Source organism: Globicephala melas, chromosome 3, assembly GCF_963455315.2.
Source record: "Globicephala melas chromosome 3, mGloMel1.2, whole genome shotgun sequence".
Taxonomy (NCBI): Eukaryota; Metazoa; Chordata; class Mammalia; order Artiodactyla; family Delphinidae; genus Globicephala; species Globicephala melas.
The window spans coordinates 91,586,943-91,613,469 of record NC_083316.1 but is presented as its reverse complement, the minus strand read 5'-3'; the positions used below and the strand labels follow the sequence as shown (position 1 = coordinate 91,613,469).

General features: G+C 39.5%; 1 protein-coding gene across 9 annotated transcripts in view; it reads left to right on the top strand.

Annotated features, from left to right (window-relative positions):
* The first annotated feature begins 6,138 nt into the window (after window positions 1–6,138).
* APC (APC regulator of WNT signaling pathway) overlaps window positions 6,139–26,527 on the top strand; it is a 138,853-nt gene continuing 118,464 nt past the window's right edge. For 4 of the 9 annotated variants that reach the window (XM_060296109.1, XM_060296110.1, XM_060296107.1 and 1 more), the window contains exon 1: window positions 6,139–6,429. In XM_060296109.1, coding sequence (XP_060152092.1) covers window positions 6,265–6,429 — 165 coding nt within the window. In that variant the 5' untranslated portion in view covers window positions 6,139–6,264. The remainder of the gene's footprint in view (window positions 6,430–26,527) is intronic. The other 5 variants (XM_060296112.2, XM_060296117.1, XM_060296115.1 and 2 more) reach the window with 2 other exon arrangements.

The following is a 26,527-nucleotide window of genomic DNA, read 5'->3' as shown; positions in this document are numbered from 1 at the left end:
CAAGGATGGCTAGCAATAAAATACTACTCACAGAAGTGACTGTGAATCATATAACTATTCTCCCACTCAATTCTAACAAATTGTATCCCAAGCTCAACTTCCCTTTAACTGGATTCCAAAATGACTCCAACCACTCTAATACTACCTGACACAAGGAGAACTGTGATAGAGGGGAAATCAGAGTAGGAAGAGACAATGCCCTTAACCAATTGTGGTTGAAATATATTACTTTTGCAGGTTTTAGAAAATCGTACGAACGCATGAACATATTGCTAAGGCACCTTCCAGGACCTTGGAAAGGGCCTGTGCAAATGGGCGTCTTTGAAGCCTAACCTTCATTAGTTTCATTGAAAATTAAGCCCTGCTGACATTTTAATGGGATACAGAGAGAAGGGAGGTAAACACTTGTACTTAGTCTGCTATCTTGAAGCAGAAGTTTCTTGGATGTCTTTTTTTTTTCTTAACTATTATGAAAGTTTCCAAGTATACCCAGAAGCACTGAGAATGGTATAATGGATATTCATGGTTCTCATCAACCAAGTTCTAAAATTATCAAATTTTGCTGATCTTGTTTATTTGGATGCTTCCAGTTCAAGACATTGTAGGGCATAGGTACAAAGATGAATGAGACATGGATTCTGCCCTCATGTATGTACCTGGTGAAGAAGATGAGGCATGAGCCCTACACACCATGTCATACTGCCCAAAGGAGGACCCGGGACTGTGGAAACAGAGAACACCTTCAGCCAGGAATGACCAGTAAAAGCTTCCAGGAAGAAATGGGCTACTTAGGAGACAAGTACATTTTTTTAATTTGTTCAAGCTAAGACAGAATTGAAGTATCTGAAATACATATTTCTGATTTTTCACTCTAGAATGTTCCTCTTGGCTTTCGGGAAATAGTTCAACCTCTTTGCTCTTTATCTAGGTCTCTAATACTCAGATTCATCCAGATTTGAGTAACGTTTATTGAATGCTTGGTAGGTGCCACGCATTTTCACATACAATATTTCATATAATCCTCACAACAAGCCTGAGAGACAGATACCATCATCCCCATCCTTGAAGATGAGAAGACAGATCCAGAGGGACAACCTGCCTAAGGCTGCACAGATAGGAAGCATAACTAAAATCCAGGATTCTAATTCCACTTTTAGTATTCTTGAAGTTATACCTGTATCTGCATGGTACTTTCCTTAAACTTTTCAAAGGATTTCCCCAGTTCAGAAACCCTCTGTGGTTCCCAGTCACTACAGGATAAGACTGATAATGAAAGTCCTTACACTACCATTTCCCTTTCTCTACAATCCAGTCTTTGTTTTCCTTCAACTTTGTCTTCCATTCACAAGACTGCATCTGAACCTTCTTCTGGTGTCTGGGAAGTTGCCTTCCTCATGAAGCAGAGCCCACCTCTCACAATGGAAATCCAAAGTCCATGCGGTCATTCTCCCAGCCTCCCTATCAGTTAGAGCTGTGCTGTCATATATGATAGCCACTAGCCACATGTAGCTATGGAGCACATGAAATGCAGTAGCGTCACAGGTTGAAATGATAATATTTTGGATATATTGGCTTAAATAAAATATGTTGTTAAAATTAATTTCCCCTTTTTCTTTAATTTTCTTAATGTGGCTCCTAGAAAATTTAGGATTATGTATATGGCTTGCATTATATTTCTATCGGACAGCATTGAGCTAGAGTGTTAACACGGGACTGGGTTGTGTCAGTCATTTGTCCCCAGGCTTGGGACTGACAGCTAGCATGGTGAAGTCACAGTGACCCTCTGTTCTAATGAGAGTAGTGGCAGCATAGTAACTGTATGTTTCCAGGGGCAGCAGTGACATCATCCAGTGTCTAGGTCAAGTGCTGTTGGTGGTCCCAGGTTTGGTTATCTGTATCCAGCAGTGGATACTGGGGTGGCTCCTCAGGACCAGTTCTGGGCATAATGTTGAGTGTTGCTCCTGTATATCCTACAGGCACCCAATATTCTTCTCACGAATGCCTTTTCTGCTAAGGTTCTTCATGAATTCTCTCCTCTCCACCCCAGTCCACAATGATTCTTCTTTCACATCAACAGTGAATAAGATCCAAACTACACACTTGACACTTGACCTGTGCTAGTTATATTATCACAGGAAAGTACCTTTCTCTTCAGCCAGACTGTAAAATTCCCCAGGGCAGGAACCCTGGTTTTTTTTGCATAATTGTTTCTCAGTAGCTGTCAGGTCATCTTGGTTATATCATCTCTGGAGGAACACTTGTTAGCTATCGCTGCAGAGCTCTGAGGTAGACAGAGCAGCTATCATAATTCCTGTTCATGCAGATCAGGAGACTTGCTCCGTGGGGTAGAGGGACTGGCCCCAAAGTCCTGCAGCAGGTTGCTGCCAAATTGAGACAGTAACCCAGAACTCCTCACTGCTCATCCCCACCTCTTTCCTCTACTTCAGGCCCTAGCATATACATATATATATGTGTGTATATATGTACACACACACACACACACACACACACACGATGGTATATTTGTTTCTAGGGCTGCTGTAACAAAGTGCCACAAACTGGGAAGCTTAAAATAATGGGTATTTATTGTCTCACAGTTCTGGAGGCTATAAATCTGAAATCAAGGTATTGACAGGACCATGCTTCCTCTGAAACCTGTAGAGAAATCCTTGCTTGCCTCTTCCTAAATTCTAGTGGTTGGCTAGCAAACTTTGGTATTCCTTGGCTTGTAGCTACATAACTCCAATCTTTGCCTTTGTCATCACATGGCTTTCTCCCTGTGTGTCTCTTTCTTCATATGGCTGTCTTCTTATAAGGACACTAGTTATTGGATTAGGGGTCCACCCTACTCTAGTATGACCTCTTTTTTTTTTTGCGGTACGCGGGCCTCTCACTGTTGTGGCCTCTCCCGTTGCGGACCACAGGCTCCCAACACGCAGGCTCAGCGGCCATGGCCCACGGGCGCAGCCGCTCTGGGGCATGTGGGATCCTCCCGGACTAGGGCACAAACCCGTGTCCCCTGCATCGGCAGGCGGACTCTCAACCACTGCGCCACCAGGGAAGCCCTAGTATGACCTCATTTTAACTTAACTAATTACATCAGCAATGATCCTACTCCCAAATAAGTTCATACTGGTTAGTACTTGAGATTAGGAATTCAACGTATCTTTTGATGGGTGGGGGAATATTCAACCCATAACAGATGTTAACCATAAGAGGAGAGAATACCATAGTAACCAAAGACATTGCCTTGATTCCAGGATTTATTCCGAGGAGGAATCATACTACAGTGGGGTAGAAGGTGGAGGAGTCTTTTTCGGTATATATTCCCACCCACTACTTGGTTTGCTTATGGACTAACTGGGTTTGGTTGACAAGTGTGTGTTATTGTGAGTTAACAGTATACAAACGATGGTGTATAATTCTGATGAGTAGATGGGATAAGTGACTGTTGCAGTAACCCTGTCACTCTTTGCCAGAGAACTGTCTTTGATGACTAAAGTATTACTTGGAACCTAGATGAAAGAGTTAGTCATACAGTAACAAGCCTAACTGAGGGGATGCAGCTAGCATTTAGGGAATGCACCCATTTTTCTGTATCTCCTCTTTGATCAAACATATAAAAGTTATTAATAAAAAGAAATACAAATTTTAAAAAGACATGAAAAGGAAATGGTAAAATGAGCTCTGCTCTAGTCTGAAAGAAAAGAATGACAGCAGTTTCCAATCAGGCCCTTTGTTGAGATCCTGCACAAGAATAGCAGTATGATTGGGATTCTTAAGTGGCAGTAGCTGAAATCGCTAATGAAAGCCTGCTAATGACACAGACTCAAATCACCAAACAAACCCATCTCGAAATCCAGTTTCTCTAGATGGGAAGGACATGGGCTTTAGGCTCGGCACTATCTCTTAATGTAGAACACTGGGCAAGTGACTTAATCTCTCTAAACTTTTCTATGTATAAAAACAAGGATAACTACCTAGCAGGGGTGTAGTGAGGATTAAGTGTCTAGCAGAGTACACAGCCCATATAATAGGTGCTCCATTAAATTGAAGCCTTTGTCCTTCTAGTTCTGCAAATATCAATATATGCAATACAGGGCTTCCCTGGTGGTGCAGTGGTTAGGAGTCTGCCTGCCAATGCAGGGGGCACGGGTTTGAGCCCTGGTCCAGGAAGATCCCACATGCTGCGGAGCAACTAAGCCCGTGCAGCACAACTACTGAGGCTGAGCTCTAGAGCCCCTGAGCCACAACTACTGAGCCCACGAGCCACAACTACTGAAGCCCATACACCTAGAGCCCATGCTCCGCAACAAGAGAATCCACTGCAATGAGAAGCCTGCACACCGCAACAAAGAGTAGCCCCGCTCGCCGCAACTAGAAAGGCTGCGCGCAGCAACGAAGACCCGGCACAGCCAAAAATAAATAAAATACATTTATTAAAAAAATATGCAATACAATCTCTGCCCACTACCCCACCATCACCTACTCTTTTTCATCTCATTCTCTTTCTCTCTCTCTCTCCCCCTCTCTCTCTCATTCCTATTTATAATCTAGGAGAGGAGACATAAACAGGAAATGACTTGCATTTAATTTTAAAAGCCAACAAGTGCAAAACAATGTAGTATACCATTGACTATTTAGGTGCTGACAAACTTCCACATTCATGAATACAACAAACATATTGAGTGACCACCCATGCCAGGCATGGAGCTAGGCATGGGGTATTCACTGGTACATGAAACATCTTCCCTCTCTCGTGGAGTTCACAGTTTAGTGGGGAGCCAGTGAAGAATAATGAACATATAATTTAAAAATATGTTGAGTGCCCTGGAAGAAATGATCAGGTGCAATGATAGAGACTAATGAGAGGTCAGGAGGGAGACTTAGTTTAGGAAGGATAGCCTTTCTGAGGTGACATTTAAACTGAAACATGAAAGATGACAAGCTAGATGTGTAAAGAACCAGAGCAAAGGTCTTCAAGACAGTGGAATCAGCACGTGCAGTGAGGCAGTCAGGAGCTAGAAGTGACTGAGGAGGAGTAGTTCAGGCAGTGTCACCGAGACAGAGGAGCCGCTTGGAGTAAACTCCAACTCATACCATGGCCTCAATGCCCCTGCCTCCCCCGACCTCATTTCCTCCCCAGGTGTCCATGCCACCTATTCTTTCTGTCCCTTAAGTGCTGGTCTCATTCCCACCTCACGCCTCTGCTTTTGCTCTTTCCTCTGTCTGGAAGGTTCTGCCACAGATGGTCTCATGACTTCTAGCCCCTATGGTCAGTCAGGTCTCAGATCAAGTGTCATCTCTGGAAAGAGATCGCTCACTAACTACCACTTCTCACTCTCCATCATCTTTTTGTGGTTTGTTATCTTCCCATCCCTTTTCACTATCGAGCATTATTTTGTTTTCTTTTAGTCTTTTATTGTTTATTTTCTCCCCTAGAATGTAAGTCCCATGAGTTTATATTACTTACTGCTATAAACCTAGAATCATATCTAGTATATAACAGACACTCAAATATTTGTTGAATTAATGCTGAATGAAATAAAGCTAAAGAGGTAACGCAAGGTAAAAGAACTGATCAAACTGTGTGACAGGGAGGACTTCCTAGAAGAGGTATGTTTTGAATTAAAATTGCGGGGTCAAGAGAGAGGAGGCCGTGTGCAGTCACAAAACAAGAATTTAGGAAATTACTCTCTCTTTCACTAGAAAAAAAGTTCGCTTTTCCACTAGATTATGAGCATCTTTAGCGCTGGAGCCGAGTTCTACTAATCTATCATCAGCGCCTAGCCTGGGACCTGGCACATAGTAGGCACGAGACAGGTTTTTGCAGAATGACTGTGAGGTGCGCAGAAGGGTGTATTAATCTGGCCGCAGTACAATTCAGGAAGAGCCGGCAGCACCCGTGCAAGGCAGAAGACAGCGACGCCAAAGCAGAACACAGCAGCCGTGCGCAGCGGCCGACACGGCTGCGCATTATATAGTTCCCTCTCCGCGAGGCTAGCGGACGCCGGCAACCTCGGCGCACGCCTGCGCACTGCATTCTTCCCGCTTCCGACAAGATGGCGGAGGCCAAGTAGCGAGGGGGCGGGGTGTGGCCGCCGGAAACCCGGCCGCTGCTGGGGGGTGGGGAGGGGAGCTGCGGGTGAAGGCCCGGGAGCAGCGGGCTGAGGCTGGCAGGATGCTGTTCCTGGGAAGCATTGTTGGCTACCGGTAAGGAAGGCGAAGCACAGAGTTGCCTTCCCAAGCCCCCCGGTGCCCCCTATGTACGCCTCCCTCGGCTCGGGTCCGGTCGCCGCGTTGCCTGCTTCGGTACCACCCTGTCCTCTCGGGTCCTGGAGCTCCGGCGGCGGCAGGGGCTGTGTCCGGCAGGAGAGGAAGCGCCGGGGCTGCGTCCGTTCTTCTGTCCGCGGGGCGAACGTCTGGCAGGTGAGTGAAGTTGCAAGCTTCGGCGTCTCCTCCTTTGGCAGACCTTTGTCGGCTTTGCCCCGCCGTTACTTAGACCCTAGTGGTGCTCAGCCGGACCCTGCCGCTCCCTTGTGTCCACGTCCCACCCCCTCCCCGCCCCGCGCCCTCTTCAGGCCTCCAGTTGGCCCCTGGCTTTGCAGGTCCTCCGTTCTCACCCAGTGGGTGGGGGTTGCGACGCCTGACGCCCTCCGCACCTTTCCTGGCTCCTAGTGAAGCGTCAGCCCTGCAAGCGGTCTCTTCTTCGCGTTAGGTGGGTGGGTCGTCCTCCTGTTTTAGTCGCCTCCCCATCTTCCTGGTTTCGTTCTTGCTTCCTTTAAAAGTTTTTAACTGGGGAGCTTAGCCGATAGCCTGGCTTACAGAGTTACAAAGAAAAAGCTTGTTATCCAGAGGCCAGTGGATTTTGTTCACCTTGTTGGGGGAATCCAGTCCCCAGGAGACTGGGATGGTTTGGGAGAGTTTGACTCCTTGACCCATCGAACTCCTGCAGAGTTGAGGAATGGTGCCGGTGACGGCAAATGATTGATCATCTAAATTAATCTTTTTCTGACTATCGCAAATCTGGTCTGTAAACTTTGGGTGGGGGACGTAAGTGTTCTAGATCTAGGGAAAGAATTGGGAAGTGTTCGTTTCTTAAAAAGAAGGCTTTATGAATGTAAGAAATGTTATAGTACAAGAAAGGGTGATTTAAGTGATTCTTTTATTCAGTGTTAGCTTACATTGTCCACTGAAGCCTTAGAATCCCGTACTGTCCAAGCCCTTTGTTTTATTTAGAAGGGACTAAAATGGAGAAAAAGCTTTTTAAAGTCAAAACGTCTCAAATTTCTTGAATTCTCAGTTGTTGCTACTACTTAACAATCTTTATAGTACTTGATATTTTCTGTTAAATTTAGCCTGTGCCAGTCTTATTTCTCCTTCCTTTAATATTGGGGCAAGAGTAGTCAGAATTATTGGTGTAAGAAGTTGTCCTAAATAACATGGTACCTTGCCAGAGTTCATAAGTGCAAACTGCAGGATCGAAGTGGTTGGGGAGGAAGTTGCCATGGCTGATTCTCCCATCTTTTCCTGTAGTTGGATAATGTGTCAAGAGCCCCAGAATGGTAAAAATGAGGTTATAAATATAAATGGCATCTTATCCATTGAGATTGCAAATGGGTGGACCTTTTAAAATTAACATTAAATTGAGTGATATCATTTTGTTGAAGCTCTGCTAGATGCTCTCCAAAGTTATTAAAGCACAAACTATCCTTGCCCTATTTGAATTCTATACTAAAAATCTTTAACAGGTGGGTTACAATTGGCTTGACAGATTTTTTACTTTTCATTCTTCATGACACACATCTGCCTTACCCTTTATTGTAGACTTTTGACTTTGGAGCTAGAATTGTTCATTTTAAAAGGAGAGGAGGTAGTTTAATGTTTGATTCCTGTATGGGCTAATTAATTCATTTGTTTGTTGCTAGCCTTCACTTTTCTACAACCAAGGACTGCATGTTTTTAGAGCTGGTCGTCTCTCAGTTTTGTGCTTTAAGCTGAAAGGAACCTGTGCTTTAAGCTGAAAGGAACCTCTTCCACCTTAATGGAACCTGTTTTCTCTCTCTTTCTCTCCCCCTCTTCCTCTCTTTAGGAAAACACCCCTCTTTGTCTCTCTATTCATTCAACCCATTAGCCTACTGCTGCAACTCATTTGCCTCCCCGTGTAACTAGGATCCCATGGTCATCGGTTTTTACCAAGCTGTCATTGATGCTTTAGAATGCTTTACTTTCTGTAGATTTATCTTTCTAGTCCCCTGTCCTGAACAAGTCTCATCGCTAGCTTTGTCAGTTTGACCCCAGAAATCCTGAAGGATACAAGAGACAGTTATGTGAGGATATTGGTTTGCTTCCATACCAATTAGTGTTCTGCTTATCTGCTGGATCTTTAGTGTTGATTGTGTTCCTTTTTGTCTTACTTCCTGAAGGTTTTTATAGCAAATAACTCTTACTTTCCTGAGAAAAATCTCAGCCATCTGAGGTATAATCTTTTCTATCTTGGTATCATTTCCTTATTTACTCATATCTCAAGAGAAGAAATGTCCTTCCTTTTTTTTTTAAAGAGCAACCTTCTCCAGATGTGTCCACGATCATCCCTCTCCATCTTTCTTTCTCCATAATTGTCCAATATCACTCCTTTTTCAGTCTCTCCCTCTCTAGCCTATATACATGTTTATGTATACCTTTTCCAGGGCTACCAAAATACAGTGCTCTGTGCTGTGCAATTCAGGGGGGCCAGTCTGAATCTTGAGCCTGTTGTGCCACTGTATTTTTACTCTTCAAGCCCAGGAGCCTTTTATAGTAGGAAGAACATTGATTTTTAAGCCACATAGATCTGGTTTTGAAGTCTGCTAAAACCAATTTACTGGCTATGTGTCTGTGGGCAAGTTACTACTGAGACTCTATTCTTTATCTATAAAATAGAATGTTACAGTTACCTCACAGAGTTGTAATAGAAGGAGTTTAACGCATGTTACATGTCTTTCCAAGGGTTTGGTACATTATGGAGTTCTTAAAAATATAAATTATTCTTTCCTTTACACTCTGACTTCCTTTACCATTTCAGCACTGAAATTGCTTTTTTAAGTCACCTATGACAGTCTAATTAGCAAATCTAATGGCCTTTCCTCAGTCATCCTTGGTTTCCTTAGACCATTTTTGAAATACATTCTATAGGAATAAAATCTGATTTCTTGGTTCTTGTGCATTGTACTTCCTGATTCTCTTACTTCTCTGAAAACTTCTTTGCATTTCCTGCACTGTCTTGATTTTGCTCTCCCCGCTAAACATAGCTGTTTCCTACATCAGTTAGGATGCAAACTGAACGTAAAAACAAAAGAAATGTATTAGCTCAGGTAATTGGCAAGTGCGTAGGTAGAATTGGTTTAAAGAGTAGTTTGTTCATAAACTTAGCTTTGTTATCAGGGCAGAGGTTCTGGTTTTCTGCTTTTCGCTAAACTTTGTCCTCCTGTTTGGGCTTCCTGCTCAGACTGGCTTCCCTTCTAGAAAAAGACAGGTGTCGGCAATGCTCGAGTTAAACTCTTCTTCATTGACTTTCAAAGAGAGAAAGCTTCTCTTCTAGCCTTTGCCCAAAAGTCCTAAGCTTTACTTTGATAGAACAAATGGAGAAGATCATGCTGCCAAGTCTGTCACAATAGCTTTGTCAAGAGGGATGGAACTATTCTAATTGGCCTAATCAGTGGATAAATCCCATCTAAAATGAGAGGGAGGTGGAATGGATCATGGGGAGATAGCAAGCGTTTTCAGGGGTTTCTTTGCTTTTCACTGTGTTCTCTTGGTGATCATGTCCTCTTTTAAATGATGTAAGTCATCATTTTTGTGTGTGTGTTTCTCAGTGCTGTAACTACTTCCCTTCTACCCCTTGCTATATATATCTCTACCTTAGATGTACTAATTTAAGCTTACCTCATACCACACTGAGTCAATTTGATTTCCATCCACCTACCGTCACCTAAGGTGTTTACATGCGCATGTGTGAAGGTATATATATATTCCTTTTCCTCCTGTTTCCTTTTTCTAACCACCTTTCTCTCAGCCACCCAGTCTTGAAAGCTTGTAGTCATCTTGGTTCTTCTCCCACTTTCATTCAGATATCAGAGCTTGAACATACCTTATATTAGTTTGGCCCCAGGGTACGTAATACTGAACTAACAGTGATTTAAACGGTATCTTGCATAGAAAGAAGTTCAGAGTTGGAGGATTCCATGGTGAGTCAGTTTAACAGCACAATGATGTTATCAAGGATCCAAATGCTTTTAATCTTTATCCACAGCTGCTGACCTTTGTGCTCAGGTTTATCCTCTCATGGCTGCATGTTGCTCTTTCTGATCCAGGCATCACTTTCTTACATAGCCACCAAAGACAGGAGGAAGTTTGCCCTCCCATCTCTTGATGAGGCAAGTAAACCCTTCACTGAAGCCCTGTATCAGATGTCATCCTGGCATGCTTATGCCCTAGTTGCAAGGGGGCTGGAAAAACCAATATCTGGCATTTCAGTCTAGAAGGAAATTAGGTGAATGGCTACAGGGAAGGTAACCAACAATGTCAGTGACATATCTTGATAGTATTGTATGGAGAAGTAAGCTTAAATAAATGAGAATTTTCAGATAGTATTAGCAAACTTAAAGCACTGAGTTGATATAAGCTATACATGGGATTTTGGCCAATCATTAAGATAATCATAGATGACTGATTAAAATTGGATTATTATATAAAATTAGGATATTTGAGTGGTATATCCCAGTTATTTTAAGGTTGTTGTTAAGTACACTTAAGCATGCACTGTGAGAAATGGATATATATATATAACAACTATTAGGGAATAGATTTGTGGTTCCCCTTGGAGGTGGGAGGTATTTGGAAATATATGGGGATATTTTTGGTTGTCATAGTGATTATGAGGTCCTACTGACAATTACCAGGTAGAGACCAGGTACACTGAGTGTCCTGTGATGTTTGCCCACAAAATAAGGATTGTCCCTTCCAAAATGCCAGTAGTACCCCTATACACTGAAATAGCAAATGCTTTGGTCTTTGAAAGAATTCCCTGAGACTCATCTGTATACTTATATTACAAGTGACAGAAAACCAAATTCAAACTGCTTAAACAGTAAAAGGCATGATTAGATCTTGTAATTGAACTTCAGCTAGGGCTTCATCCAGCCTGAAATCATCAAGGACTTGGCTCAATTTCTCTGTGATTCGTTCTGCTCTGTCATTCCCCTTGTTTTGATTTCATTCTCAAGCTAGCTTATCTCATGGTAGCAAATTACTGTAACATTTTCAGACTTAATACTCTCATTTCATATATAAGGTAAAGTGAAGAATATCTTTTGTATTTGATTTTGCAAGTATTTGTTGATTACTTCCTCCGTTATGTTACAACTTATGTATCTCTATTACATGTCATACTCTATGGGTATTATTTTTATGTCTCACGAACTACCTTGTCTTACTTATCTTTGTATTCTTAATGTCCAGAATACTCTCTGGCTTAATGGTACACAGTAACCATTTATGGAAAGAATTAATGGATGATGGAGGAAGGATATGGGAAGGGGCAGGGAAATACAAGAAGGCCCCATTCCTTCAGTAGTTGTTAATTGAACCTTGAATTACGAACATTGTACTCCTTCTACCACCAAAGTATGTGTGTAATGCTCTTGTGATTGCGTATGAATTCATTTGAAAGCCTTACTGAATTCTAGTAGTGTTTTGTCATTATTTTCTCAACAAAAACAAAACCAATTACCATCATTCATTCATTCAACAAATATTTTTGAGAGCCTGCTGTTTGCACATAATGTGACAACAGTGGGAAACAAAACAGAGCCTATGCTTTCTTTGAGCTTAAATGTTAGTGAGGGAGACAGTAGACATTATAGAGCTGTGCACACTCATTCACACACACTCACTCACACACATTAGGTAGCTAATAGGCTTTGAAGTAAAATAAAATAGGTTTCAGGGGATAAAAAGTAATGGGATACTACTTCAGCCAGGTTGGTGAGGGAAGGCTTTTTGAGAAGCCCTTTGAGCTGAGAGACCTGAATGAAGTGGAGTAAGCCATGGAACTATCTGGGGGAAAATGTTCAGGTAGAAGAAGCAGCGACTTCTAAGATAGAAGTAAGTGTCTGTGGCATGTTGGAAGAACAACACAGAGGCTAGTGTGGCTGAAGTAGAGAGAGAAGGGCAGTGTGGCAGAAGAGGTGGTAGGACAGGTACACAGAGGTTAGATCAAGTAGGGTTTTGAAGGTCATTTGAAGACTTGATTTTATTGTGTGAGATGGAAACCATTGAAGGGTGTTAAGCATGGGAGTATCCAGGTTTGACTTGTTTTTTGAGAGGTTTTACTCTGGCTATGTGTAGAAAATTGATTGTATGAGGCAAGAATGGAAGCAGGAAGACCAGTTAGGAAAATCTTACAGTAATCTAGGTTGGAAATATGGTGCTTGGGCAGGGTTGTCGTGGTGGAGGGCCAGAGAAGTGGTCAGATTTGTGGTATATTTAGAAAGTAAAGTAATGAGAATTCATTGATGGAATTGATGTGGAGTGTGAGGGAAAGAGAAATAAAGGATGACTCCAAATTTTTTGACATGAGCAACTGGTTGAAAGATGGTATATCTTATTGAGATAGAGACTATGGGGCAAGGGTTAGGGGTCGGTGGGAAGCAGGTTTGGAAACTTAAATCAGGAGATTTGTTGTGGATGTGGCTTTGTTTGAAATACCTATTACATAAACCAACTGGAGACATTCAATAGGTATATATATTCAATGCTAGAGATAAACATTTGGAACATTTGGCAACATTTGGAAATTATCAGTGTATAGATGGTATTTAGGGCCATGGGACCAGATGAGATCACCTGAGGAGTGAGAATGGAATTCATGAAACATTTTGGTACTAAAAATGGGTTCTTATATCGAAGATTAGGAGCTACTGTTTTGGACAATAATAGTCATAGCATCCCAAGTATGGAGAGGGTAGTGAGTAAATCTCTGAGAAAGAGGTGGAACTTGACCTGGACTTCAAAGGATACAAAGGATAGAAAAGGCTTTTTTCTTCTATCATGCCAAGCATAGTGCCTGGCTTGTGGTGAACAGTCTAAGGTGCTGGTGAATGAACAAAAAGCATTTAGGCTGGGGAACAGCTTGAGCAGAGGTATGGCAGCAGGCAAAGTTTACAGTGTTTTAAAAGAAAGTCAGAGAACTAAAGAAGACAGTTTGTGTTGGGTGAGTAGTGAAAAGTAGGATTGGGTTAGTCTGTTCAAGGCTTTAAATGCTAAAATGCCAGTTATAGTCAACCCTATGATCTAATGATTTTCAACTCTATTTCAGTTGTTAGCACAGTGCCTCTTAGTTCCTGGCCTCTAATAGATGCTTAGTAAACATTGAATAAGTGAATGTGGAATTCCCAACATGTAAGCTTTATCTTTACAGTATTTTCTCTCTCTCAATAAAGTATACTGGGTTGCAAAGTATAGTAGGTCATATGGGGATAACCTTATGTTTGCTTCGATTTATTATTATTTCTAATGATAAGCTTTAAAAACAGATTACTTGCGACATCTCTCAAAACTGATCAGAAAACACCAGGGTTGGCACACCGAGGTAGAAAAATGGCTGCTTAAGAAACTGAGGAGCCATTAGCAGTCTTATATTCAGAGACTAACAGTTATTTTGTTTTTATAGGAATAACTACTTGAAGCCTGTTTATAGATCATTTTCTCCTTTAGCTGTCAAGGAGCAAACTGTTGTACAATTATGGGAATGTTATTAGCAAGAAAATTGAAGATGATATATCTTTGAGGATCTAATTAAAGTTATAATATTTTAAATACTAAATAATTAGAAATTACCTCTGTTCTAAGTAATTAGCATATCATAGACTACACAATTTAAATGTTAGAAAATAATTTATCTGAATAAAATCATACTGAGATAAAAATTGAAATATTAAAGTTATATTTTAAAATAACTTATTTAATATTTAGGATACTTTAGATTTGTGATTATTTTCTTCAGTTCTTTTTTTTTGGCTGTGTTGTGTCTTCGTAGCTGCGCGCGGGTTTTCTCTAATTGCGGTGAGTGGGGGCTACTCTTCATCGCGGTGCACAGGCTTCTCATTGTGGTGGCTTCTCTTGTTGCAGAGCATGGGCTCTAGGCACATGGGCCTCAGTAGTTGTGACATGCGGGCTCAGTAGTTGTGGCTCACAGGCTCTAGAGCACAGGCTCAGCAGTTGTGGTGCACAGGCCCATTTGCTCCGCGGCATGTGGGATCTTCCTGGACCAGGGCTCGAACCCGTGTCCCATGCATTGGCAGGTGGATTCTTAACCACTGCGCCACCAGGGAAGCCCCTTTTTCAGTTCTTATATACCCCATTACTAAATTTTTATGTAGTCATTAAAGAAAATTCAGGAAATGCAATAAAAAGTACAGATAAAAAAAGAAGTACACACAACATTCATAAGCTTATCATATGAAGAAAACCAGTGTAGCTTTTGTCTCTCCCAACCCCTCCCTCCATCCTTCCCTACCCTCCCTCCCTCTCTCTCTCATTTTCTCCTTTGTCTGTGCCCAGCACTTTCCCCCCTTTATAGTATAAATATGTGTATATATTTCTAATTTTTAAAAAATTAGGTTATATACATTTCTTGGAATATTTTGTAAATCTTATTTTTATTGACTGTATAATAATCCCATTATAAAAATTATTTTTCTTAACTATTTCCTGTAGTTTGTTATTTAGTTGTTTTCTATTTTATTATCATATGGGCAATGAACATCTTAACACATTATGGATATTTTTTCTCTTTATCTTGGTCTTTTTCCTTAGGATAGGCTTATAGATGATGGAGTTAACTGGATACGGCTTCATGGCCTTATTCAATTAAACATTTTTAAGGTTTATGATACATATTGCCAAATTGTACAACGTTTTATAGGCCCAATAAATGTTAAGTGGTTTGACAGTACGGTAATCATAACTGGGAAAAAATTAGGACCTACAGAGTTGCTGAGCTTTAGTGATAGCCTAGATCAACCTTTTGTTCATCTCCAAGTATTTCTTTCTTTTTTGTCTTTAACATATATTTCAAAGAGTACATAAAATATAACATGAAGAATTTAGTGTGTTACTGTAAACACACATGAAGTCATTACTCTGGTCAAAAAATAGAGCACTGCCATCATCCCAGAGATACTCTCCCTTCTGGTTCCTGATCTCAAAAGAGAAAGCTTGGGGCTTCCCTGGTGGCGCAGTGGTTGAGAGTCTGCCTGCCGATGCAGGGGACACGGGTTCGTGCCCCGGTCTGGGAGGATCCCACATGCCGTGGAGCGGCTGGGCCCGTGAGCCATGGCCGCTGAGCCTGCGTGTCCGGAGCCTGTGCTCCGCAGCGGGAGAGGCCACAGCAGTGAGAGGTCCGCGTACCGCAAGAAAAAAAAAAGAGAGAGAAAGCTTTTACTCTTTGACTCCAAGTATGTTTGCTGAATGTTCGTTTTCTGTTTTATTTTGTTTTTGTGAAAACCTTTATCATGTTAAAGAAGTTCGCTCCTATACCTAGTTTACTAAGAATTTTGTGTTTTGTTCTGTTTGTTTGAATTTAATGCTTTTTTTGTTGCTGTTGAAGCTTTTCATTGCCATATGAATTTTCTCCTTTACTGTGTTAATATATTGAATTATATATTATTTAAAATGCTAAACCTAACCTGATTCCTGAGATAAACCTAATTTGGCTTTACCGTATTATTCTTTTTATATATTTCTGGATTCAGTTTGTTAATATTTTGCTAATGGTTTTGCATCAGTGTTCATGAGTGACGTGACCTATATTGTCCTTGTCAGGATTTGAAATCAGCAGTCAACATTATGCTAGCCTTGTAAAATGAGCTGACCCTCATTTTCTATTCTGGAAAAGTTTGTGTTCGACTAGAATTATTTTTTCTTTAAATTTTTGCGAGGATCTGGCAGAGAAGCCATCTGGGCTGGGAAATTAATTTGTGGAAAGGTTTTTATTTATTTTATTTAATATATGATTTATGTTTATTTTACCATTTTTGCTTTCTTTTTTCCAATATATGTTTTTAATTTTTAATTTATTTTTTGGCTGCATTGGGTCTTCGTTGCTTGCACGGGCTTTCTCTAGTTGCGGTGAATGGGGGCTTCTCTTTGTTGCAGTGCGTGGGCTTCTCATTGCAGTGGCTTCTCTTGTTGTGGAGCACGGGCTCTAGGCATGCGGGCTTCAGTAGTTGCAGCACACAGTCTCAGTAGTTGCAACACACAGGCCATAGAGCACGTGGGCTTCAGTAGTTGTGGCACGTGTGCTCAGTAGTTGTGATGCGCAGGCTCAGTAGTTGTGGTGCATGGGCTTAGTTGGTCCGTGGCATGTGGGATCTTCCCAGCCCAGGGATTGAACCTGTGTCCCCTGCATTGGCAGGCAGATTCTTAACCACTGCACCACCAGGGAAGTCCCAGAAAGGTTTTTAATTACTAATTTGATTTCTCATTTTTAAGCCTATTCAGGTTTTCTGTTTCTTGATTATTTTGGTATTTCCCCCCTAAGAGGTTGTCTTTTTCATCTAAACTTTTAAATTTACTGACATAAAATTGTTTATAGTAAATATCATTATCCTTTTAATGACTGCAGGAAAGAATTACCTTCGCATGTCTGCTATAGGGTTTATGTACGTTTTCTTTTTCCTTTGTAAGTCTCACTGGAGATTTAGTAGTCTTTCAAAAGAACCAAATTTTGAATCTTTCTGATCCTGTTTTTAAAATTATATATTTGTTCTCTATTGCATTGATTTCTGCTCTTTATTTCCTTCCTTCTACTTTTTTGGGATTTACTTTTTTGTTCTTTTGCTAACTTCTTGTAGATCACTATTTTTCAGCATTTATTCCTTTTAAATATATGCATTTAAGGCTAAGCATTTCCCTCTAAGCACTGTTTTAGCTACCTCTATTATTCAAATTTTAATATGTACTACTTTTATAATTCACTTTAAAATGTTTTCTTATTTTCATTGGTGTCTACTTTGACTTTTGCATAAGCTGAAAGTATTATATTTCTCAATTTCTGAACACATGGAGGTTTTCTGATTATTTTTGAATTTGTTCCTTATTTCTAACAATATAACAATGTAATCGGAGAACACTTTCAGTGTTTCAGAGGTCTGACTTCAGACCTTTAAAATTTGAGAACTACACTATGGCCCAGTATATTATCTTTTCTTTCTCTGCAGTTATTGAATTTGGTGTTCTATATATTTCCATTAGGTCATGCTTTTCAGTCCCATATTTCAAATCTTCAGGATCATTAATGACCTTTGTTTGCTTGTATTAGTTACAGACAAGGATGTGTTAAAATATCCCATTTACGATTGTGGACTTTTCCCCTTGTATTCTTTCAACTTTTGCCTTACATATTTCAGACAGTGTTAGTAGGTGGGTAGAAATGTGTAATGGTTATATCTTCTTAGTGACTTAACATTATGAAGTATTTCTCTTTTATTCTGAAAGTACTTTTTGCATTAAGGTCTAGTTTGTCTGGGATTGATACAACAGTACCAGTTTTCTTTTTATTACTGTTTGCATGGTTTATCTGTTTCCATTCTTTTACTTCCAGTCTTTCTGTATTACATTTTAGATGTGTCTCCTGTGACGTGATTGGGTTTAAATCTCCCATATTATCATGTACTTTATGTCTGCCCTATTTGTTAATTGTTCCTCTTTCTCTACTTTCTTGCCATCTAGATGAGGTGGCTATTCTATCATTTTACATTTTTCTCCTTATTATTTGGAAATTATGACTTCTTTTTCTCTTTTACTAGTTATTCAAGAAATACAATATACATTTTATAAAGTCTCATGTTAATCAATGCCTTTATCCTCTTCTCAGATGATACACTTTAATTATATTTACTTGCAGCCCTACTTATATAGTATTGTTGTGCATTTTAATTCACTCTTATTTATTCTCTTTCTCATTGTTGTTGTTATTGTTTTATACCGTCCATGTTCAGTTCAGGTTAGTGCATGTGTCTACCATGTCGTTACGTTTCCTATGATCTTCCATTTAGGGCCATTTTCCTTGATCTTGAGGACGGTGAAACACACTCTTTAGAATTTCCTTTAGTCTGTTTGCTTGGAAATGTCTTTATTTTACCACATTCTTGAAGGATATTTTTGCTAGGTACAAAATTCTAGTTTAGCAGCTATTTCAGTACATGGTAAGTTGGTGGTTACTTTATTTCAGCACATTCATTGCTGTTGAATCCTCAGCTCTTTGTGCCTCATTTTCCTTAAAAAAAAGATCTGACATTTTCCTTTGGATGCTTTTAAGATTTTTATCTTTGTCTTTTGTTTTCTGTTGTTCTGTTATGCTGTGATTAGGCATTGGATTCTTAGGGCTTCATGAATGTGTGGATTGGTGTCTTTTTCAGTACTAGAATTTTTATTTGGTTCTTTTTCAAATCTACCGTGTCACTTTTTATAATTTTCAGTTTCAAGCAAAAATAGTGAAGCTCAACTTTTATACCCTTGAATGTAGTAAGCATAGTTATTTTTCAGTCTGTGTCTTATGATTCCAATATTGTTAAGTTTTTGTGGATTTGATTCTGTTGTCTGTTGTAGAAATAATTTGATGTATAAAATGAAGTGAATTTTTCTCTAGAGAAGATTTTCATTTGCTTTTGCGAAGAATATGAGACCATCTTAATTCAATTTCAAATGTTTACCTTTTCTGGACCACCATCTGATTCTTTGTTACTCTTCTTAGGGTGCATCCCTTTGGGGTCCCAGCCCAAAGACAAGGGCATTTTTATTATCGTCCTTACCTTCGGTGGGTCCCAGACTCTGACTTTTGTCCCCCAGTCCTGCAAGGCAGGCAACAAATTATAAAGCTCAGCCTCTTAAATACTTTTTTTTTTTTTTTTTGCAGTACGCGGGCCTCTCCCTGTTGTGGCCTCTCCGGTTGTGGAGCACAGGCTCCAGATGCGCAGGCTCAGTGGCCATGGCTCACAGGGCCAGCCGCTCCGCGGCATGTGGGATCTTCCCGGACCGGGGCACGAACCCGTGTCCCCTGCATCGGCAGGCGGACTCTCAACCACTGTGCCACCAGGGAAGCCCTTAAATACTTTTTTATTGGCAAACCCACAAAAGGCAAAAGCTGAGCTTACCTGTAGAGAACAAATGTCTGGACCCAAGTGGGGAAAGTGACGATGGGGGGGAGGTGGTGGTGTGATGAATTGGGAGATTGGGATTGACATGTATACACTAATATGTATAAAATAGATAACTAATAAGAACCTGCTGTACAAAAAATAAATAAAATTCAGAAATTCAAAAAAAATAATAGACACACACACACACAAAAAAGCTGAGCTTACCTTTCTGAGTTTTGACTTCTGGTAAATTTGAACTAGTGATTCATTCCTCACTATGTTGGTAGTTATTTGATGGTAAATTTGAACTAGTGATTCATTCCTCACTATGTTGGTAGTTATTTGATGGTTTTAAGATTATTTTAATATTTTGTCTAACTTTTTAAGTTGACTTCAGAAGGACAGTTGGTCCGAATTGTGTAGTTTGCTACTTTTACAAGTGGAAGTCCAGCTATTTCTTTGACTAACTGTTCAAGGAGAACTTGACATTTCTGTTAGTCATTCCTTTGTTTTAAGGCACATTTTGTGGTACAAATGAGATACCTGGGAAAGGTAAACATTAAGGTATGGTTGCCTTTTAATACTTTAACATGTGTTGCAATAATCTTCAGTTCTTATTACTTTGCAAAGCTCCAGAGGAAGGAGGCAGACAGTATTTTATTTGATGGGAGAAGTCAGAAATACTTGTAGTATGTGGGTAGTGCTTTGAGGTAGGAATTGTCCTTTGTGTGAGCAAAGAGAATACAAAGTGAACATTTTTGAAGTGGAGATGTGTGAAGAGGGAGGGAGAATGCTCTGAACTGAGGAGGGACTGCAAACAAATTTGTCCTTTAGTATTCCTGTTGGAAGTGGGGTGCATTTCTAATAATTAATGCAACAGCTCTCTGTATGTCATGTTTTATTTTTATTTTTTAAAATATTTTTTGGTATCCCTCAGGGACAGAATATAACTTTTGAATCTTTTTACTCACATCTATTTAAACTATTATAGGTACAATTTGCATTTGATTTCTGAGATTAAATCTATTAAATAGGTTAAACACACAGGTTAGAAATCACACTAGGCAAACTAAATTAGTCTTTACATAAATTGACTTCTGTGGTTGCAAGGATGTTGAAAATTTAGTATAACATACCAATATATTTTTATTTTAAAGACACATTTGATGTTAATCACAGCTCTTAGTATGAAATGCCATCCATCAGTTTGTGATTACATTGGTGCATCAACAAAATACAAAAGCAGTTCTCTTTTAAGGAAACCTAGGCTTCTTGTATTTGTTTACTTGATTCTTTCTTTTTTTCTCTCTGCTAAAAGAAAATAAGTTGAAGATTCTTGTTAATTATAGTTCCTTCACTTCCCTGCTATGTTAGATTTAAACAGTGGTTGTTTTTGGTTTGCTTACTTCCCTTCAGAAAACTGAAGGGTGAAATGAGGTGACAGAGAATTTTAGGAATCAGTTCTCTCATGTGTGCCCCTTTCCCACACCTTTCCCTTTTTAAATATGTGAAAACAGAGGTCCGAGGTAGTCTGGGTGACTTGATTTGCCTAAAGTTACACTGAACTGATACCCAGATCTCTTCCTCATCATAGTTTCTTGAGGTTCTTTTCAGCCAGATGATTGCATTAGCTATACCAGACATAGATAAGATGATGATTTATCTGTAACTATTAAGAGCTGATAAGTTATTAATGCATCTTGATTAGCCACATGTTTATTGCAAATGCAATTAATTTTATACTTCCTAAACTCAGTTCGTGAGTCTAGTGTTTAATTTTGTAAAGTTTGCTGTCTGTGACTAAACTCAGGTGTGTCTGTCTCGGTATTCAGTCTCAGCATTTGTTAATGTCTGTGCTGTTCCTGAGTTGGACTCTTACATATATTTTCTGGAGATTTTTACTTCAATAATATCACCTGTAAAGCAACTCTTATGTTAGAGTAAGTACTTAAGACAGTGGATGAATGACACTGTTCTACTATGGTAACACATTTAGCATATTTAGTCGTTGTTAAATAACTCGTTGCCAAAATCTACAATGCTTGCCACACATTTTCCCTGTTGTATTCATCCATGTTCATTAGAGCCTGATTTTAGTACCTCTGTTTAATTAGGCCTAGGGCATTTTCTCACTGTAGTCATTCTTTCATTTCTTCTGTCTTTGCTCTAGTTTCATTTCAGAGATGCTGATATCTTTTCTAATATTTCAATGGCATTTCTTGTATGGCTTTGGAGTTCTAACACAAGAGTTTTTCCTCTGCCTTCTCTAACAAACGTCAAGTTACATATTAGTATCACTGAAAGATGATATTAGCTATCAGTTAAGAAAATAAACTCTGGTTGGAAAAATGTCACACTGGACAAAATATACAAATGTATTTTAATTATCTGCTCATTTAGTGCTCAGTTATGTGCTCACTCATATCACATTATCCTGATGAATTACTGAGTTGGGTCTCAGTTAAAACTAAGTTTGAATTTTCACAGAAATTTAATGCTTACTCAAAAACCAAAAGCCATGTGGGAGAAAAATCAGTTCTGTTGTACCAATATAATGTGTTATGCCAGCTTTAAAATCCAGCTTTGCTTCACTTTTATAGAAGAATTTACATTCTATCTGTTGGAAGTACATATTGGTAGAATTTTTTTCCCACAACTTAATGATATTTTATGATGAGTTGCCACATACTATGATTTCCTATTAGTTATATTGGACTAATGAGATTCTTCATTTAGTGTACAGTTAGGTCTTTGACAAAAAGTTTTTAATCTCAATTCTGATAACAATCAGCTAATTAAATATTATTATTAAGACCTTGAGGACTGGACTTGAACCATGACAGTTTTCTTGCCAAAATGTAAGGAATTGAAAAGAATAGCTGAATGGGGAAAAGAGTTCTTCTCATCTTCTGTAAGCAGTGTTTGGTATACTGCTTTACTATATTCCTGAAAAAAGTAGATTATTGTATGTAATTTAAAAAAATTCTGTTCTAATCTGTCTCACCATTGCTGAGTTGCGAATTAAAATCTTTTATTTGGCTTTTAATTGGTTCCTAATGAAGTTGCGTAAGGCACTGTGTAAACCTAATAGTGGAGGCTTCTTGTTTTATTACTTAGGTTACCTATATTCATCATTTAATTTAAGTTTGGGGTATTTTACACAGTTTCATCATATCTGACACTTATGTCTCATTATATTTGTCCATTTTTTATTGAAATTAAGGACCAACCAGTGGCACAGGAAGACATCTCTTTGTTAAAAGTAAATATATTTAGGTTTCTAAATCAGAAGTAATTTGCTTTTCTTCACTGGAAAATGAAACCTGGGTTCAAGTCTGGCTTGACCTTTAACTAGATCAGGACAAATCACTTGACCTTCCTGTGATTTAGCTTTTTCGTCTACGAAATGAGGACATACTACGTTTGTTTGTTTGTTTGTTTATTTGTTTAGGCTGCGTTGGGTCTTCATTGCTGTGCACGTGCTTTCTCTAGTTGTGGCGAACAGGGGCTACTCTTCATTGTGGTGCGGGGGCTACTCTTCATTGCTGTGCAAAAGGCTTCTCATTGTGGTGGCTTCTCTTATTGTGGAGCACAGGCTGTAGGCACGTGGGCTTCAGTAGTTGTGGCTTGTGGGCTCTAGAGCGCAGGCTCAGCGGTTGTGACACACGGGCTTAGTTGCTCCGCGGCATGTGGGATCTTCCCGGCCCAGGCCTCGATCCCGTGTCCTCTTCATTGGCAGGCAGATTCTTAACCACTGTGCCACCAGGGAAGCCCCATATGACGTTTTAACTACGCTTTTTTTCAAATATTTTTCTGAAGTGATATAGGAACAACTGTCATAACTTTTCTAAGGCAGATCTACATACACAATTTTAAAAATCATATTTCTCTTTTATGTTATTAAAGCCAGATTGTTTCTTATCATATCTTCTTGGTTGTTTCCGGAGTTGTAACATGTAACGTGCTTCTTGGCCTCAAACCTAAAGGTAGCCACTAGTAAGATACTGAGATAATGTCTTACTTGGTACACTTTAAAAAGTAATGAGCATGATTTTGAATAAGTACTGAAGTTGTTTTAGGTTTCTCTTATTTTAAACATTAAAAAATATAGCTTTGTCAGGTAAAGAGACTTTAAAATTTATATCCTTGAGCAGATGTTACATGCATGTAGTATACATTTCAAAAAGTACAAGAGAAAACGAAAAGAAATGAAAATAAATTTCCTACCCCTGTTCCTTAGTTGCACACATCCCCTGCACAGAGGCAATCGCTGTTAACCAGTTTCTTGTTTAGCTTTTCAAAGTACAGTCCACAGAAACCCAAATCTCACAAACATAGCTGTTGGATATTCTTCAGAAGGGCAAATATATATTGTGGTAAAGTCTAATTTGTGCTTTCATCAGAAAGTAGCATTCTGGAACATGACATACTTAAGAATTTTAAATTATAATGATAACTCATTCAAGCTCCAGAACAGTTTTTCACTTCAGAAATTACAAAGCAGATACTGGAAAAGGATAAAAAGCTTTCTACTTAAATCTGATTATCCAGTACTTCAGTGTGGAAATCCTACTGGTTTGGAGTTTAACAAAAGCAGCCCCATGATTGAAGATAATTCGGAGAAATCTGACAAGGATGGCTCATTTGCTAGCTACCCAAGAAGGTGTTTGTGAGGAATTTCCATTGTGGGTTACAGTAAGGTGAGAGAATCTGTGTGTTTTGCTTATTCCCTGTCTACATGAGCAACAAATGTTGACTGGGGCTAGAGGATCTGCTTCTAAGGTCACTCACTCACTCATTTGGCTGGCAAGTTGTTAGTGGTTTGGGCCCCATCTTGGCCTTTCCATAAGGTTACCCTGAGTATCCTTATAACACAGAGGCTGGCTCCAGAGTAAGCAATTCAGGAGACCACGGTAGAAGCTACAATGCCTTTTATGACCTAGCCTCAGAAGTCACACACTTCTGCAGTATTTTACTGGTCACACAAGTCAGCTCTATTCAGCATGGGAGAGCACTGTACAAAGGCTTGAATAGCAGAATTTAAAGATCATTAGAGATAATCTTGGAAAGTGGCTGTGATACTTCCCAACCATAGCCCCACACCTCATTTAAATAAGTATTGGATCAGCAATCTTATATTTGGTGTTTATGGTAATCTCAAGGTGAATTTATGCAAAAAAAAAGTAAGGCTTTTAGAATGCTGCACACCTTTCTATTATTTATGCACTGCTCAGGAAAATGCCTGTTTGATTGCCAAGCTTTTCACAATGATTTATTTTTTATTATGTTTGATGCCTGATAAGAACAAAACTCACATAATCTGGGAATATCTTTAGATACTAATTCTGGCTTCCTCTTAGAAATTGTAGGATACATCCTCGAGCTTTAACACAGTGCTGAAATCATCACTACCTTCTATTGATGTTACTGCTTAATCTAGCCATTGGATCCAGGTGTCATTCAGAAACCTGACTGGATATAGGGCATCTTTCATTCACAAAGTAATGAATTCTGACTATAGTCTTCAGAGATTTTAGGTGCTGGCATACTTACGCTGCTGGAATAGTATGGAAGAATAAGGCTGCCACTGTAAGAGAAAAAAAAATTGCCCTTTGTGTTGTTTTTGAGAGAAATCTTTAGAGGAGTAAGAATTTGAAGATTTAAGTTTCGTAGGGAGAGGACAAGAAGATTTGTGGATCAAGTATCTGTTTAATTTAAATGTCTCAAATATCAAAGTGAAATAATCAGATAGATAGTTGGATATTCACAGAAGGGGGTTAGGATGGAGATACAAATTTGAGATTTAACATCATATAGAAGATGGTTAAAAGCGTTAGGAGTAGGTGAGAAAACAGTGAAGAGAGAGAGCAGTCCTGGTACAAGCCCTGAGGCACTCATGTTTTAGAAGACTAGTGAAGAGACAGGTCCAATAAACGAAATTAGAGGGAGGAGGAAAACCAGGAGAATATGTCACTAGAGCCCAAGAGAAGACATCAACTTCAGGTAGAAAAGAGTGATCTGCTTGGTCTAATGTTACTGAGAGGTTATTGTACTAAGATGAGGGCAATGGATTTTGGCCACATGGTGGTCATTGGTGACCTTGATTTGAGCTTCAGGAGATTGTTGAGGATTAGGGAGGGCTAAAGAGTGAATTAGAGGTGAGAAAATAGAGACAGGAAATGAAGGCCACTAGATCAAGAGGTTTGGCTGTGAATAGAACAAAGAAATGGTCATATCTAGTGGAGGGGGTGCGTGGAGGGGAGCTAAGGTCAGGAGAGGAATTTGTAAAGATGAGTAATACTAGAGCATGTTTGTGTGTTCATGATAATGATCCAGTAGAGAAGGAGAAACTGATTATACTGGAGAGAGAGGGGCTAATCAAAGGTTTTCTTGATTAGCTGGGCTCCATTGCCCAAGTAAGGTATTGGTCTTTGATAGGAGCAGGGATGCTTTTTCTATTTTAATAGGAGAGAAGCAGTATAGGCATGGTAGGGAAATGTGAGGAAATTTCTCTTTAATGGAATGAAGTAGGTCTTCAACTGAGAGTGGCATAGGTAGGAAAATAGATGTTACAGGTTTGAGGAGAGAAAAAAGGTGTAAAGAAGTTAACTCAAGTAGTGAGAAAGCAGACTTTATAGGAAACACAGTAGGCCTGCCAGGCGGTGTTAAATATTCTTCCATGTTTACAGTTGTGAATTTAAAGTGAAACCAGCCAGACCCTATTATCTGATCATTCCCCCACCCCCACTCTCCCCAGCACGAGTGCGCGCGCGCACACACACACACACACACACACACACACAGCTGCCCTGATGAAGGCATGCAAAAGTGGAATAGTTCATTCAGTTCAACCAGATTTGAGGTTTTACCAGGTAAATATAATAGAGGGAGAGAAGAATAAGGGGTTTGAGTGAAAGGGAATGGCTATTGTTGGGTCTAAGGAAGAAAGTAAAGACGAAAAAGTGATAGTGAAAATTGATGAGAACATTGGATTGAAGAAGCCAGTGAGGTAAAAGAATGTTGTATTTGGAGATGGTAGCATAAACTAGAGGGATAGGAAGTATGCTTCAGAGACTGAAACTTTGGGAATTGAGATTTTTTTATTAAGATTTTGGAGTTGGTCAGAGTTGTCTTATCACTTCACAAGAGACTTTTTTTTTTTTAAGAACTTTGCGTTCTCTATTGTAAAAGAACAAGTATCAAAAATACCTTTTCTATGAAAATTCCAAGTGTTTTAATTGAGCAGATCTAACTATTAGTTTGAATTAAATAGCAGACCTTCTTTGGGAACAGAATAAGAAAATGCCTTTTTCATATTGTATCAAGTACAGACTGGTTTGAGAATC